The 18162-nt window shown below is 33.9% G+C and overlaps 1 protein-coding gene across 1 annotated transcript in view; it reads left to right on the top strand.

The window, feature by feature from the left end:
* Positions 1-18162, top strand: part of MARK3 (microtubule affinity regulating kinase 3) — a 132189-nt gene that overhangs the window by 48952 nt on the left and 65075 nt on the right. The window contains exon 5 of the mRNA XM_044664630.1: positions 10606-10671. Coding sequence (XP_044520565.1) covers positions 10606-10671 — 66 coding nt within the window. The remainder of the gene's footprint in view (positions 1-10605; positions 10672-18162) is intronic.

The raw sequence follows: 18162 nt of genomic DNA on the forward strand, positions 1-18162 counted from the left end.
AGTATGAGATATAGTAAAATTGTTACAAAACTAGTTGTGATTTTTCAAACAATTATATATTTCTTGATATAATACTTGATTAAGTATTTCAGAACATGGATGTTTTCAGTACTTGACCAAAAAAAAATTTTTTTAAATGTGTGTACTTTAAATCATTGAAGATAGAACAAAAACTAGGATTTTTTTCTGAAACGGTTAGTGATGGTTTTTTCCCTCAATTAAGAATAGTTATTTCACGATTAGTCTGGCTAAGGCCACAGAAAGAAACACTTTGCTGGAAGGTTGGCTGCCTTATTATGTTATGGTATGGATAAGATGCATTCTTGCTTTAGTAAGAAGAAGCACAATCTTCTGGTTAAACACATGGGCATAAATTATAATACTAGAAGGAATCTAGAAAGCATTACTAAGGGTTATTAAGTTTTTGGCAAGAAACTGAAAAATCTGATGGCAAACTGTTTTCATTGCTACTGAGTGAAAACATGTAAGAAAAAGCATATTTGGAGCTAAACATCTGATTGATGAAATTGTATCTTAAACAGGATTTGAATTTTGGGACTATATATTAAAATACTAAAAGAATGGCATCTTGGCTATGCTTGGAGATCATCAGACAAAGGCTGATAAATTTTTTTTGCTTGGAATCTAAGACTTTAAACCAATTGGGAAGGGAGAGAGGGAAAAGTGCTATGTATTTCACCATAGAAACTAGCTCCAATTTAGCCTTAGAAATTCACAGGAAGTTTCATAGCTTCGGATGATTATACAAAACTGCAGAAGTTTATTTAACAGCAAACAACTCAGAATTCTAAAGCAAAAATCCACGGACATTTTACTTTAGTTGGTAAAACAAAAGATTTGGTAGGGTGGGACTTTTCTCTTTCAGTAAGGCTCTGGAAGATTCTTACTTATTTGGAAGCAACAAATGAGGTAAAAGGAAGGGGGTGTAAGATTGGATTGTATATATTAAGAAATATTCATATGTGGAAATCCAGAAAACTGAATAGGAGAAATATGCTGGAGGACATTAGAGTGAAGGTTAATGGAAGGATTAAAACAAACCAGCCTTTATATCTGATAACAATATGCACCACCAAGACAGAAGAAATGGTTGAGTTATAGAAGCACATCACAAGCCTGACTTGGAGACACAAATAGAGGTAAAGAAGGACTTATTTATTGAAACAATCTTTCTTGTAAAAGTAGAGTAACTAATTTATAATGATAATAATAAATCCTACAAAAAGTGAAGGAATCAACAAAGAAAACTGTCATTCTGGACCAGATTCTCCATAGGAGGAAAGAACTACAGAAGTAAAATTATACTAATAACCTCAGAAGAACATGGCTATTATATCTTAGAATTTGTTGTAGAATAAAGGAAGGCTAACCATAACTTGATGTACACTGTAAGGGTGTTCCACTTTAGTGGGAATGTGGATTTCAAAGGATTCACAGAAAAGACATCTTTTTAATCCCATGGTTTAAAATTATCCTGAATAAAATTCTGCTGACGACAAAAAAAAAAACAACTCTGATTTGGAAGGAGGGTGAATGATTTTGAAGAAACCAGTGTGTAAACAGAAAGAATTTAGAGATATATATGGTAAATGGAAGCAAGGTCAGATAACAAAAGCGAATAGGGAAGAATAGCCTTATTATGCCTCTCTATATAATGACCAAGCTCAACTTAAAAGGAAATAAGAAAATGGATCTCTTCTTTACAAAGGTTTGGAGGAGGGGAAGAGAGAATATGAGACATTGCATAATTACTGTGAGACTTGGTTGGTTAGCTTTGTTGGGCTAATTTTTTTTCTTTTTTTATTCTTTACAGCAATTGATACTTTACAGGGGGTTGGAGGGGATTGGAGGAGAGAGGGATATATTTGGAAATGAAAGTGATTTAAAAAATGATAGATAAAAATTTTAGAAAGAAAAATAAAACAAAGTAGCACAGCCCAGCGGATATATTGAGAATCATAGAAAGTTTGTTGGCTTTTAGTTTAAACTATATAGAGAAAAAGAGGAGGAACAAAGAAGGAATAGGACTGCTACTAAGGAAAGTACTACGTGATGGGGATTGGGTAGAAATACGCAGCTCTTACTATTCTGTTTAAATCTACCAAGGAAACTTTTAAGGATTAGAAAGAACTTAACAAAAATGACTAATGGGAGCTTGAAAACCAAAATAACTATGGAGATATTAATAAAGCACCTAACCAATCTTGATAGTAAATTCAAGTTACCAGTCCCTAATAGATTATATTCCAGAATAATAAAATAATTGGTAGATGTAATTGTTGATCCATTGTGATCTTTGAAAGTATGTGTAAATGGCATCACAAATTTACTTTAAATACCTCCCTGTTTGTGATTATTTAATAATAATAATACTAGTATTTGTATGGTGTTTTAGGGTTTGCCAAGCACTTCAGTAATCTCATTTGATCCTCACAACTCTGAAGTTGGTGCTATTATAGTTTTCCCAATTTTTCAGATGAGGAATCTGAGGATGACAGAGAATTAAGTAAAGACTTGCCCAATGTCACATAGCTAGTAAGCATCTTTAGATAAAATTTGAACTCAGATCTACCTGACTTCAAGCCCATGTAAACTGGATAGCAGTTGGCTTAAATTAGATTTCAAATTCCACCTTATACCATATACCATAATGAATGCCAGAATACTTAAGGTTACAGCACAAAAAATAAGAAGAGAAGATTTCATAACTGTTGGTCATAAAATCAATAAACATATTAAGCACCTACTATGTGTCAGGTGTTAGAGGTCTAAAGAAAGGCAGCATATACTCCCTTTTCTTAAGGAACTCACAGTCTATTGGAGCAACAGTATGAGAATAACTATGTACAAACAAGTTATATACAGGATAAATAGTAGATATTCATTATAGAGAAGGTATTAGTATTAAGGGAGATCAGAAAAGACTTCTTGCAGAAGGTAGGATTTGAGATTGAAGGAAGCTAGGGGCAGAGAGAAGGAAGGGAGAGCATTCCAGGCTTGAGGGATAGTCAGTGAAAATACCCAGATTTGGGGGATGTGGAGTGTCTTGTATGAGTAATAGCAAGGAGGTCAGTGCTACTAGATTAGAACTCAGAATCTGTGGAAGGTGTGAGATTTAAAAAGATTGGAAAGGTAAGGTCAGGAGGTGGAAAAGAGATTTGAATGCCAAACAAAATTTTATATTTGATCTTAGAAGTAATAGGGAGCCACTTGAATTTATTAAGTAGTGAGGTTTGACATGGACAGACTTAGACTCTAGGAAGATCACTTAGACAAATGAGTGGAGGAAGGATTGGAGTAGGGAGAGACTTGTGGCAGGGATACCAATCAGCAGATTACTGCAGTAATTCAAATTGTACCAGCATGGTAACAGTGGTAGAGGGGAAGAGGGAAAGTTAGTTTTTGAGAGATTTTGGTAAAGTAAAATTGATAGTACTTGGCACTAATTTGGGTGTAAGAGGTGTGGTGGTAAGAGAGGGATTGAGGATGACACCTAGATTGTCAACTTGGGTGATTGGGAGAATGGTGGTTCCTGTGCCCTCAACAGTAATAGAGGAGTTAGGAAGGGGATCTGATCTGAGGGTAAGGTGACAAATCAGTTTTGGACGTGTTGAGGTTAAAATATCAACAGGATATCCAGTTTGATATAATTAATAGACAATTGGAGGTTTAAGACAAGGTTAAGGAGAGGTTAGGATTTAGGATTTGAGAGTCATCATCACCATCATAGAGATGATCATTTAATCTAAATGAACCGATAAGATTACCAAGTGAAATAGTAAAAAGGGGAAAGATAAGAGGGCTCAGGACAGGTCCCAAAGAGACACTTAGATGTAACAGGCATGCCCTAGACAAAGATCCAATAAAGGAGGCTAAAAAGGGGTTAGCATACAGGAGAATCAGATTAAAGAAACCTAGAGAGAAGAGAGTGATCAACATTGATTATGTAGAAATTAAGAGGAAAAGAGATTAAGAAAAAGCCCTTATATTTGTCAATTTAAGAAGTCATAACTTTAGAGGGAACAGTTTCAGGTGAGTGATGATGTTGGAAACCAGACTATAAAGAGTTAAGTTAAGGAGAGGAAGAAAATTCTTAACCATAGTTTCATAGCAAAAGGTAAAATAGATTATTTTTGTTACCCGAAGTTGTAATGCTTTTACACGAACAAAATGAGTGCAACTAGGACAAGAAGGGAAAGGATCCCAATTGAGGGGGGGGAAATGTTTTCATCTAATATCTCTGATAAGGTTTGATGTCTAAGATATATAGGTATACATCTTTTTCTCTCACACACACTTATGCATGACACACGTGTGCACACACACAATTGCTACCTAATTAATAAGTTGGTAAAAGAACAGTTTATGAACAATTTCCCACAAATAATTTCAATCTATATTAGCCACATGAAAGATGGCTCTAAATCATTATTAATTGAAATACAAATCAAAATTACTTCAGTTTCACCTTATACAAATAAATGGGTATAGATAACAGAAGTTGAGAGTAGCCCGTGGTTATACACTTTTTGGAGAGATAGGCCCACCAATAGGATTGGGGCTTTAAATTGGTGCATTCATTTTGTAAGCAGTTTGGAATCATGTTAAGGAAGTGACTAAAGTATTCATACTTTTTGACACACGGGTTGGTTTATATCCCCAGGTAAAGAATGGAAGTCTCAAATACACAAAAATATTTGTAACTATATTTTGGATAGTAACAAAGCAATGCCCATTGATTGAAGAATAGCTAAGCAAATTGTGGTATATGAATCTTAATAGAATATTCCTATAGAGAAGCATGGCAAAACTGAACTAATGCAGTCAAGTAAGCAGAATCATAAAAACAGTATGTATAATAACTGCAATAATATAAACAACATAAATGGAAAGAACAGCAACATCATTTTCAATCAAAACTGAGTGTTATAAAGTTATAACAAAGTTTGTCCTTGAAGAAGAATTGAAAATGTACCTCTGTCTTCATTGCAGAGATAGAGTACTATGGATGTTCTCCCAACATTGCATATAATGTCAAAGTTGGTCGATAAATTAGTTTTGCTAAGCTTTTTTTCCCTTTTTTATTCTTTGTTATAAGGGATGTCTCTCAGGGAGGATGTGGCATATATTTCTAAATGAAAAATATAAAAATAAAAGTTTTATCAACAAAAATTAAGGTAAATCCTTTTTTAAAATAATTATGGATATTGGGACTAAAGGACTTCACTTTTCCTCTCAATCTCTCCACATCTGAAAGTTTGAGGTTATCTTCAATTCTTTTCTTGTTGATCTCTGATATCCACTCGATTACCTATCAATATCACCTCTGTAATCACTTTCATATTATCCTCTATTCCTTTTCTATGACCACCATCCTAGAACAAGGTCTCCTTATTTCTTTACATGACAATAGCCTCTTAACAGATCTTCTAATCTCTTGGGGAACAAGAAGTTAAATGTGAGCATAACTCCAGAGGGAAAAAAAGAAGAGCAATGGATGAAAGTTATAGAGAGGAGTAAGATTTCAGCTTGACATAAGGGGAAAAATTTCCTTACAATTATAGTTATTCAGAATTATAATGTAATTCCTTAGGAGATTATGAACTTCTTATCCCTGGAGGTTGTCTGATTGAAATGACCACTTTGGATATTATAAAATGGATTCTTTTTGGTCTAAATTACCTTTGAGTTTCTTGCAATGAAATTTTTGTTACTCCACCCTTTCCAACTCATTCTTTTTATTAATTTATGTGATTTGAGCAAATTACTTAATCTCTGTGGACTTATTTTCCCTCATTTGTAAAATGAGGCAACTGGTTAGGATAATCTCTGATATTCTTTCCTTTTTGAAAATCCTATGATCTAACATTGTGTATAATTGCAGCATAGCCAGTATCTTTTAGTGTCCACATGTCTAGACACAGAAATTAATTTGATGACTGCCCAGTGTACATAAGTGGCATGGAGAAAGTGTATCACAGCATTGGCAGTAGTTGACCTGAATTTATGAAAATATGCAAGGGTTAATATAAAAACTATTTTCTAAATCATACCATTCTTTTTTTTTAAGTATAAATGAAATTGTTGATTTTACTTTTAACTTAAATTTTACATTTTTATTTTCCAGTCTTAACTGTTCAATTAAAATTTATAATCCTGTGACTGTCTCATAAGAACTTTTACAATAACCAGAACTATACAGTTTTGCTTTACAGTAGTTCCTACTACATGATAAGCCCAAGAAAATCTATTCATGCAATGATTTTTTTTAATAAGTATTTTTTCTTCTGTACCAAGGTCCTAATCAACATTTCGCTTATTTTTTTTTTTAATCCTTACCTTCTGTCTTAGAATTAATACTAAGTATCATTTCCAAAGCAGAAGAGCAGTAAGGGCTAGACAGATAGGATTTAGTGACCTACCAAGGGTAAGGGACACACAGTTAGAAAGTGTCTCGGGCCAGATTGGAACCTAGGCTCTCCTGACTCTCCAGGCCTGGCTTTCTGTCCATTGAGCACCTAACTGTCCCCAATCAATATTTCCTGACTCTGAATTTCACATTTTTTGGTAGGGAAGGGGAAAGAGAAGGAATGAATTAGTATCTTAATGATTCTACTTTTTTTTATAATGTTGCTGATGAAGTATTATGATACTTTGACCATTGGTTAGCATAAGAGATGAAATTTGAAATAATAACAAAGGATCAAAGCCAAAAGTAAAAGAAGTTATGTGAGATTCTGATTTAGTTGATTTTTAAAAGCTTAGATTATGAAATTATTCTATGGCAGACCAGTTGGTTTAAATTAAAAACCAAGAACTGTCAAAATGTCTCTGTTCTTGATATGATTATATACTATACATTTAAAGGGAAAATTATACAGGATAACTTTTTTGTGGGAGTTGGGAAACATATTGTCTTGATTTTTCGTTTTAGATTGAGGCTCAATTTATTGCTATCACCCTCCATTATTCTAACTTAATTTTTAAATTATATCTTTTAATTTTTTTTTTTAGTAATAGATACTTTCCTTATCACTTTAACATAATCATTAAGTGACATACAATGTAGATGACTTTAAAATAGGTTCCATAATTTCTACTACCTTAAAAGAGACTTGGTATGACTTAATTTTCCAGTCTTAACTGTTCAGTTAAAATTTGTAATATTGTGAATATCTCATAAGACCTTTTACAATAATATTTGTTTTCTTTTTTTCTTGTTATATTTGTTTTCGGTTTTAGAGGGATTAAAGTCCAGATCTTTGGCTTTAAAAAAAAAAAAAGAAAGAAAGAAAAAATGAACATTTCAATACTGGTTTATTTCTTGGCAGCTTAGGTTTATAAAATAAGTCTTTGAAGTTGGTTTTCTTTAAATTATATGTATCATAAACTCAGAAAACATTAGACCTTTTCCCTATACTCACACCTACTATCATCATCTCTGACTGGGACTATTACAATAGCCTTCTGGAGGCAGCTGGGTGGCTCAGTGAATTTAGAGCCAGACCTACAAATAGGAGGTCCTAGGTTCAGATCTGGCCTCAGACACTTCCTAGCTGTGTGACCTTGGTCAAGTCACTTAACTCCTATTGCCCAGTACTTACCACTCTTCTGCCTTGGAACCAATACATAGTATTGATTCCAAGACTGAAGGTAAGGTGTTTTGTTTTGTTTTGTTTTGTTTTTAAGCATTTTAACTGGTTTCCCTGCCTCAAGTCCCTTGATTCTATTCTTAATTCATCTTCCACTTAACTTCAAGGTGATTTTTGTAGGTCTTACCTTCTCATGGAAGTAGCCTGATTAGAGAGCTCCAGTGGCTCTAAGTCAAATATAAAGTCCTCGGTTTTGCATTTAAGGCTTTTTACAACTCAGTCCCTTCTTACCTTCCCAGACTTTTTTTTAACCCTTACCTTCCATTTTAGAATCAATATTGTATATTGGTTCCAAGACAAAAGAGTAGTAAGGGCTTAGGCAATGGGAGTTAAGTGACTTGGAAGTGTTCTTAAACGTAACTCACCACTGTATACTCTATGTTTTAGCTATACTGGCCTACTTATATTTCCTCTAACAAGTCACTTTCATCTCTCCATTCCATGTCTGGCTATACCCTTTCACTTCTGATTCCTAGTTTTTCCCATAGCTTCTTTCAAGACTTAGCTAAAATTCATCTTTTATAAGAGGCTTTTCCCAATCCTCCCAGGTACTAGTGGCATCTTCTCATTACTTTTTTATCTCCTTTGTATATTCTTTGTATGTGTCTAGTTATTTACATTTTGATCCTCCTTTACAATGGACACTTCTTTGTGTTCCTGGTACATAGTAAATACTTATTAAATGCTTGTTGACGGCCTGTAACAAAAAGTAGACATTTATTTTGGAAGTATCTTTGGAGAAATTTTTGTCTATTGGAAACTATCTCTTAAACTTAAGTATTTTCACGATGACAAAACAAATTTTCTTAACCAGTTATAATTTCACCTTGACTTTGGAAAGTATTTAGCCTCCATTGTAATTTTGTCATAAATATAACACTGCAAAATTAATATTATCCAAATTATTGGAATTATCGCAATATTATCCAAAATGTTGGCTTTGTAGATTCCTATGTATTTATTACTCTTATTTTAGAATTTATATGTTTCTAATACCAGACTACCGGATTACATCTTTTTCTAATGTTGTTAAAAGTAAGAATAATGTTCTGTTAAACTAAAGGGAAGTGACAGAACAGGACCCTCATTCCCCATGAAAATTGATTAATTCTCCCCCAAAAGCCAGTATGTTCTGAGGTTATCCTTTCCCATTTATCATAGTGCTTTCAATTTCTCTCAGATGCTTCTTCAAAGTGGTTAACTTTACAAGTTTTTGTTTTCTGTGAAACAATTGCAATATCACACTTCAACCATTAATATTTTAATCAGAATTATATCTTAAAAGATGAAATAAGAAAAGTTGAGTTGTGAGCTTTTCAAAATGGTAGACTACCTGCTGTATTCCCTATCCTAGTTTAAGTCTCATCTCTTCTTGTCTGTTGTTATAACCTCTTAAAGATAACCCCACTTCCCTTCAGCACATTCATATTCCTATTTTTTGACTGATGATACTCCTCTTTCATTGATTACCCTTTTCAGTTAGATCAAAGTAGACCTTAAGCTTAGCATTTAAGGCCCTCCAAAATTCCTATTCTATCTTTCCAACGTTCTCTTTTATGACTTTCCTTCATGTTCCCTATGTTCTGACCATACAACATACTGTCCACCTGTTAACTCTTAAATTTTTTTTAAAAGACTGTTCCACACCCAGAATATATGACTTTATGCCTTTTGAGAGCCTTTATTATTTCAGTTTTTAACCAACATGTCATATTTACCATCCATCAAACTTTTCCTACTCTTTATCCCTATTCCTAGTGGAAAGTGCTATCCTCATGAGATTTTTTTTATATCATTTCATATGGAATCATTTTTTCTTTGCCCATATCACATTCTACATGTCATGTCATATTGTCCACATTATACACAAATAAATCTGAACTATTAAAGTTTAAACTTACTGCATGCTGGGACTATAAGATTTTTATCTGTTGCCAGCACTGCCAGCACCCTTCCTCCAGCCAACTCAGCATCATCCTGGACTACCAGATGAAACCTGGTACCAGGATTTTGGGGGGAAGATCCTTCCCTACTCCTTTGGATTGTCTGCTTTGCTCTCAGTTTGAAGAAGGCAGAGCTGCTAGCTCTGTTCCTTCCTAGCAGAGGGAGGATCACCAGGTCTTGTGCTCTGCTTCTATACTTGAAGATCCTTGACACTTAAATCTGACCTACTAATGTAAAGACCCTTTACCATCCACCCTACCTCTCTGTATTCTTAGGACTTCTGGCTTTTCTATCCATCTAGTCTACAACTGAACTTTTTAATGTGTTGTTTCCCACAGTAAGAGTTTGACCATCTCACTTTTTTCTTTTTATCTCCCTAGCACTTAAAGGCACAGTACTTGGCACATAATAAGTGCTTGCTAATGTTTTTTTACTCAGGATGTTTTTATCCTAAGTATTTAATGCAGGACATTAAACATAGTAGGTGTTTAAATGTTTGTTAAATTTAATTAGTTTGTAAAGCTTATGAAATCTGAGTACTGTTATTAAGAGTGTTGGAAGATTAGAGAGGGTTATATTCCTTTGAAATATGAGGAGAAAATGACAAATTCATGCGAAGAAAATCTACAGATAGAAGTCAGTATTGAATTTGACTTACCATGGTCTACTAAATGCAAAATTAATTTGTTAGAAGGTACCAAGAGTCATCTGTGTTTTTATTATATCTAATTTTAATCTTTTTATTTGCTAAAGCATATTTTAAATTAGTAAAGACACAATTGGCATTTTTTTCAAAGAATCAGTTGCTGAAATTTTTTAAGGGGGGGGGAATACATTTAAAACTATGAACTTAAGGTTTTTAACGTACCTAGGCCTACACACATATGTTTTTTCTCAACATTGCTATTGAATAATGAATACTAAATAAACAAATGTATATGTACATTTTGTTAGTAAATTTTACTTCCTTTTCCTAATCTCCCCTCAGTTAAGTTATTTGAAGTAATTGAAACTGAAAAAACACTGTACTTAATCATGGAGTATGCAAGTGGAGGTAAGTACCTTTGTTTTTGTTTGTTTATCATGCATGTGGTTTGTTGTTTTTTTTTTAATTCCTATTTTTGCTTCATTAGGAAAGATAGCTATTATGCTGGCTCTCAAGATTTCCTTTAAAATTAAAAGCTAGCATATTTGAGAGCCATTTTAAAATTTCCTAGGCATTTTCAGAAGGTAATGTCTAAGTGATTCCTTACTGGTATGTCTCTGGAGAAATCTCATGAGTTTTTAAAGATATTAAGGAAAATACTTTAAAACCAAAATTATTTTAACTTAGGAACCTCGGTTACTTAAAATGAAGGTATTTTGTGTTACTAGCTTCATCTTTCAATTATGTTATTTTGTTAGCATGATCTGTTTTTTTCCAGAGCAATAATCATTTGTGTGTTTTAAATATAGGGTTTCTTTTAATATTGTGTGCTCCCTGGAATGTCAGGATTTGTGAGGCAAATAGGAAAATTGTGAACTAGTTTTAGTAAAGCTATGTGAATACAAACATTTGACTCAGAAACTTTCAAAATGAATGTAAGCAAGAATTGCAAGATGAGAAGATATGGATGAGTTTGAGCCTATACCAAGGAAGGGGAGATTTTCAAAAAGCCATTGAAGTAGGGGCAGCTGGGTAGCTCAGTGGAGTGAGAGTCAGGCCTAGAGACAGGAGGTCCTAGGTTCAAACCCGGCCTCAGCCACTTCCCAGCTGTGTGACCCTGGGCAAGTCACTTGACCCCCATTGCCCACCCTTACCAATCTTCCACCTATGAGACAATACCCCGAAGTACAAGGGTCTAAAAAAAAAAAAAGCCATTGAAGTACTGAATTTAGTATATAATAGTTTAATTGCTTATTTTATACACACACACACACACACACACACACACATTTTTATAAAATTGGTTTCTTTTAACCAATGATACTTTTCTTCTCTAGAATGTTATATAGAGTTCTGGTCGATTATTAATATATTATCTACAAAACACTGAATTTTTTGTTAACTTAAAATCTTTTTTATCACGAGTACGTTTTAAAAGTCATTCTACAGAACCAGGAAGCAGAAGCGGTTAATAAACACTTTTTTTAATTGAACTTATAAGTAAGAAAAAGTAATCTGAACCCGGTAGGGTAAGAATATTATAATACATATAAGTTTTACTTTTTTCTATTTTGTCTTGAAAGCCACTGAATATGTTTGTGGGCCTGTATAATTTTGTTGGTTTGATATTGCTAGCTATATCAATCTTTTTTTTTTTTTTTTTTGTATTGATAAGACCACTGAGCTTCATTCAAGATCATTTAACAAACCATCAAAATTTATTTCAACTTCTGACCCAGGGAGACTTCATAGCCCTGGGCTGCTTTGCCAGGTTCTGAGTTCTAAAGGGGCAAACTGTTTTTAGTACCTACAGAAAATGGCTGACTATTTCTGTATATTACACAAGTGATGAGAAATTCATTTTAACGATATTCATTAAATGCTGTTTCCATTGGATTATCTACTATAATATAGGAAATTATTATTATATAATCTTTCCTTTCACAGAAGTATATATTTTATCTTATCAGGGTATATTTTAGTTAGAGCAAGTAAGGAAATTTGAGAACATCAAACTTCTGTCCTTTTTAGATGAGGAATCTAAAGCCTTGGGAAGTGGCAATTTGCCTCAGGTCATACAGCAAATTGGTTGTAGGTCCAAGACTAGTTCTAGATTGTCTGACGTTCTATTCCCTCATCTGCCAAAAAGTCCACCTAGTTCAAACCTCATCTAAACTATAATATTGAAAATTAATATTATGCTAAATGTAATATTTAAAAATTGGTTTGGAAATATAATATTAGTTTTTTAAAAACCAATTGTGGTTGCCGTTTATAAAATAATTAACTCAAGTCACAAGGAGATAGTAACTTTTAACAATTTAATATAATATAAATATAGTATAAGAAAGAAATAAGGAAGGGGGGAAGGAAAAAGAAGATTTATTTCCTAGCCTACCACTCTAAAGTCTGGTCCATAGAATTTCAGCTCACTCCCTGACAAGGTTCTGACCTCCACGTGGAAGTCTGATCGTCTCTTTGGAGCAAGAGTCTTACCAGTCCATGAGGGTATCCTCTGCCCAACCCACCAATGCTAAATCGCAGAAAGACCCCCAGCCAAAGACCTCCAGAGAAGAACCTGATCTCCTCTACCATCTCATTTTTTTATAGTCCTCTTTCTCCATGTCACTTCCTTTCTCTTTGCATTGGCCTATCACATCTCAGGAACCAGTCAGTCTCTCTGACTCAGAATCATAACCCATAGTTCCGGGTCATGATCCTAGGACTTTTAACCTGTGATCTCTGTTTGGAGTGTTCCAGCCATGTTATTAGGCTGGCTCAGGTGAACAGAAAGTTCCTGACCCTGGGAGGAAGGGGTTCCCTTTACACACTCTCCCCCCCCCCCCCCCGATTCTTTTGAGAGACAAGCATGTTGAAATCTCCCAGATTTACATGCCTAGTTTCCCCAGTGAATCATTTCACATAACCAGCTTATATCTCTTAAATATCTCTTACTAGAGGTGCATACAATTATGTACTTTCTAAGAAGAAATTATAACAATTTGAGGGTAAGAGGGAAATAAAAGAGAAAGAGAGCAAAACCAATGATTGGTAGGCACATTGACAAAAAGCCAGTTGTGGAGCAATCCCTTCTGGCATAAGAGTTTACATTCAGAGTAAATGTGTTTAACCCCCTTCAGTTCGATTTACTACATCCCAAAGTTCATTCTGAATCTTCTGATGCAGTGTATGGTTTCTGTGGACTTCTTTTATGGTGACTTCAAAAAGTTCACTTTCTTGATTTGAGGAGTTAGCAAGCTTCTTTTCCTGAAATTTCTCTCAAAAAAAAATCTTTTTAAAATAATTTCCTATACAGTGTTACTCAGTAGGACACACAGCCTTTACTAGAAAGTCTTTAGCAAGGAGGAACTCAGTACCTCCTGAATGGTGTAGTGAATATAACATTAAATTTGGAAACATGAAGTCTTAGGTTTAAATCCTACCTCAAGCACCTAGTGGTAGTTCATTTGTAAAATAAGAATAAAGGTGCTTTCACTTATAGAAGTATGTTTTACATGATAATACATGTGTAACCCATATCAAATTGCTTATCTCCAAGAGGGGAGAGGAAAGAGAGGGAGACAATTTAGATCTTATAATTTCAGAAACATGTTGAAAATTGTTATTATGTGTATTTGGGAAAATAAAATATTTTTGAATAATAGTGCTTGTACTTCTTACATTATCAGGGTGTTGTAAGGAAAACACTTTGCAAACCTTAAAATGCTATAGAAATATGAACTGCATCTAATTGTTAGAAATCATTTTTTCTCATATCTAGACTAAAATCTGCCTCCATACAGCATATTCAAATACAGCTGGCATGTTCCCTATAAATCTTCTCTTCTTCAGGCTGTCTCTAATTTCTTTAGCTTGTACTCATATCTCAAAATCCTATCTTGTTTTCAGTACTTTGGAAGTGTTTCAGATCATCACTGTTTTTGTTATACTGCTTACGTGTGCGCATAAGTGCATGTGCATGCGTGATGGGAGTTAAATGATTTTCCCAGGGTCACACAGCTAGAGTGTGTCTAAGGTCTGATTTGAACCCAGGACTTCCCTCTAATCTAGGCTTAGGCCTGACTATCTGCTCAGCCACCTGGCTGCCCCTTTCCTTATAGTACTCTAAAATGAACATGCTATAAAACCAGTGGAAATGAGCATCAGCTATGGGGGGGGGGAGGGTGTCGGGGAGTGAAGGGAAAAGTAAGAGCATGAACCATGTAACCATGTTAACTTTTCTAAAAAAGAAATGTTATTAAATGTTTAAAAAAAATGTTAAAATGAACATGCTATATGTGGTCTAACTATGGCAGAATACAACTTAAATTGATGTTTCTCTATTCATCGAAGCACTGTTGAATTTATAATCTGCTTTAAAGAATACATCTTTATCAGAAAAACTTTCTATGCCTCCCCAATATTTTACTCTAATTTTTAAAAATTTCAATAAAAAGTTTTATATGTATCCTTATTACAATTTATCTTAGAAGAGTCATTCTAACACCTTGACCTGACAATATTTTTTTGTACCCTGATGATTATCTGTTAGCTATTCCTCATGGTAAATTTAGTAATCTGGTATTTAAGACATAGCATAAGGCCAGATCAGATCCCTCAGAGATGTTCTTTCTTCAAAGATTACATCTAACCATTAATGACTACATTTTGGATTCAAATGTCTAGTCAGTTCTAGAGCTATATATTTGTATTATTTACTAGCTGACATCTCTTATCTTTTCCACAGCTTTACCCTGAAACTTTATTAAAATTTAAATTAACTATAGCATTTCCTTAAACTACAACTCTAGTAAGTTTTAAAAAAAAAAAAAAAAAGGCAAAACCTGCAACTTGATCCACCTATTTTTGCAAGCTATCATTGGCTATATATATGTATATATATATGTATATATATATATATATATATAATCCAGTGATATCCTCTTCTAGTCTTGAATCTTTTATCTCTAATTGCTTTTTTAAACATCTTTAATTGGATGTCCTGTATGCTTCTTAAACTTACTATATCCAAAATTAAATTTTCCCTTTCTTCCCAAACAGCTTCTCTCCCCTCACCTACTTCTGTTTGACATAACCACTGTGATGGTGCAGGCCCTGATTATCTCTGGACTTCTATAATTACTACTTGGTTTTCCTTCCTCATATCTCTTCACTACTCTAGCCATCCACCACTCCACTGCCAGATTCATCTTATTTAAGTGCATGTCTGACCATTTTGCCCCTTCTCCCTAATTCAGTAAATTCCAGTGACTCTTTTTATCTTCAGGACAAATATAATATCCTCTACCCTCCTCTTCCTTACCCATACCTCCCTTCTATTTCTATTCAGAGACACTGGCCTCTTTCCTATTCCTTGCACAATACACTCCCTCTCCCAACTCTGCATTTTCATTGACACTCCTGTATACCCTGGAATTCTCTCCCTACTCTCCTGGCTTACCTGATTTCTTTCAGGTATTATCTAACATCCTCCATAAGGAGCCTTTCCTGATTGATTCTTCCTTAATGCTAATACCTTTCCTCTAAGTTTATGTCTAATTTATCCTATGTGGCTTACTTGTACATGAGTATTTTACAAGTTGTCTCCCTCATTAGACAGCTCTTTGAGAACAGGGTTCATATTTTGCCTTTCTTTGTATCCCCAGAACTCATTTTAGAGTCTAGGTTTTTTTACATCAACATTATTCTTTATAGATGTCTTTCTTTCTCATCAGAATTATTTGCCTTAAATTCTTAAATTTCATTCTTGAACTTCCCATCCTTGAACTGATTTCTGTAAAAATTTTTTCTATGAGCTTGTAACACTCCTTTCTGCAAAATATTTCATATGTGCCCTGCCGAATTCTAGAGTGTTTGCTTAGCTTTCCTTTTCTTCCCTGTCACATATGCTAAGATGTAGTTAGTGATCACTTGCCAAGTTTCCCATTATTTCCTCCTTAGCTACAAGTTTTTCCTTGCCATTGAGAATCAGGTCCATATTTTAGAAATTCTCCTCACTCATTCTTCCTTATCTTTGAATGAAATTTCCCTTAAGGAAAGAAAAGAAATTTTTGGTCTGCTTTTGAGAGAGCAAACCCATAGATGCTGAATAATTTATATTCTCAACCCTGCAATAAAATACTTTCATGCCATTCTTGTAATCTTTTCTTCAACTCATTTATTTCCTCTTTTCCATAAGATCATAGATTTATAGTCAGAAATTATCTTCAGAGTGCTCTCTTCATTTTGCTGATGAGGAAACTAAGACCCAGAGAGACTAGGTGATATGCCCAGGGTCACACAAATATTTCTGTGATTCCAAGTTCAGCAACCTTTTCACGGTACTTACTTCCATTTCTCCCTCTATTACTCTTTACTCACATGTCAACCTTACCATGCTTCCTTTCTTTCTTGAATTTCTTTGCATGAGTATGTTGTCTTAATGTATAGTGCTATTTCCTTCTCTCATCCCATTACCCTCATTTACCTCTCTTCATCTTTTTGAGTAAGGTATATTCTTCCCTTGTCATTCTAATTATGGGTTTCTATCTTTCCCTTTCTGATAATTAATATAAAATCAGATTTGTCTCCTTGTATTAAAATCTCTGGTTCATTTATTTTATTGTTGTCCATACTTTGTTGATTTGAATATAAATATGAAGCTTTGGGCTTCTAATGTAACCTTCCTTGAATTTCAGCTTCTATAAATTTCTGTTCATGGGTCATCAGTACTGCTTTACATTATTGCTTGTTCTGTAGTTTTATATCTTGTGGCAAGGAGGTAGGGAGGAGTGACACATACATATGTGTAACCATGGACAAGTTATCTTGTGTCTCTGGGTTTCCTCATTTGTATAATATCATATATCTCTTGGTTTCCTTGTTTGTATAATTTGGGCATTGAACTAGTTTAACTATAAGGTCCAACTCTTAAATCCAAAATCTTGTGTCCCTACTTAGCTATTCCCTTGCCAGATCTCCCTTTCTCTTCTAAAGCTCTTGATTCCATTGACAGCATTTTTGAAAACATCACTTATAAGAGCTTATTTCCTGCCCAAACTTTATAATGCTTATTGGTGCGTAATTTTCTTGTCTTACTTTTGACCATTTAAAACATTGTAAGTCAAAAGTTATCAGGTTTGATAATTTAGAAAGGCTCTTTGCCACATCCTTGATAATATATTTAACCTCAAATGTCTTTTAGAGCAGAAATTTCCTGTCCAATTGTCTATTTTTGATGCCCAGCCTGTATTCAAACAACTGCTTTGTAGCAACTGTAATTTTTACTTCTTAACAATAACCACTCACTTGGTCTCAGCCTGTAGCAAGATATCCTTAGTCATGGCTGCTGTGGCCAACATGGACTGATCCAGTTTCTGCTTATAACTGTGAATTCTAAATTTTTACGTGCAGGATGAAGGCCAAAATAAAGGAGTGCTTTGCCTTCCTTTTTAACATTTCAATACTGAGCTAAATGTACTTTTTGTTGGTGAAAAAGATTGAATACGTAACTATCCCATCTGTCCTACCATTGTGCACTCTAAACTAATAGACATTGCACTTCACCTATAGTCTAAAATTTAATCCCTGAATGTTGCCTTTTGCTCTACCATTATGCTTGTCTTAAGGACAACTGGATTTTTTTCCATCTTCTCCATAGTCAAACTCTCATATGTGTTGTCTTTCCCTATTAGAATATGAGCTACTTAGGAATTTAATTATTATTAATTTAATAATACATTTTTAATAAATACATTTAAATACTTATTCAACTGACTTAATTCCTAATTTGTAGCATATTGATTTTATGTGACTTTTCTGTATGGTTTTAGGAAATTTCTCTTGAGTTCCTTAGAATAATCTACAAATGTTACTCCATTTTTGTCATATTGATATTTC

This window comes from Gracilinanus agilis, chromosome 2, assembly GCF_016433145.1.
Source record: "Gracilinanus agilis isolate LMUSP501 chromosome 2, AgileGrace, whole genome shotgun sequence".
NCBI lineage: Eukaryota > Metazoa > Chordata > Mammalia > Didelphimorphia > Didelphidae > Gracilinanus > Gracilinanus agilis.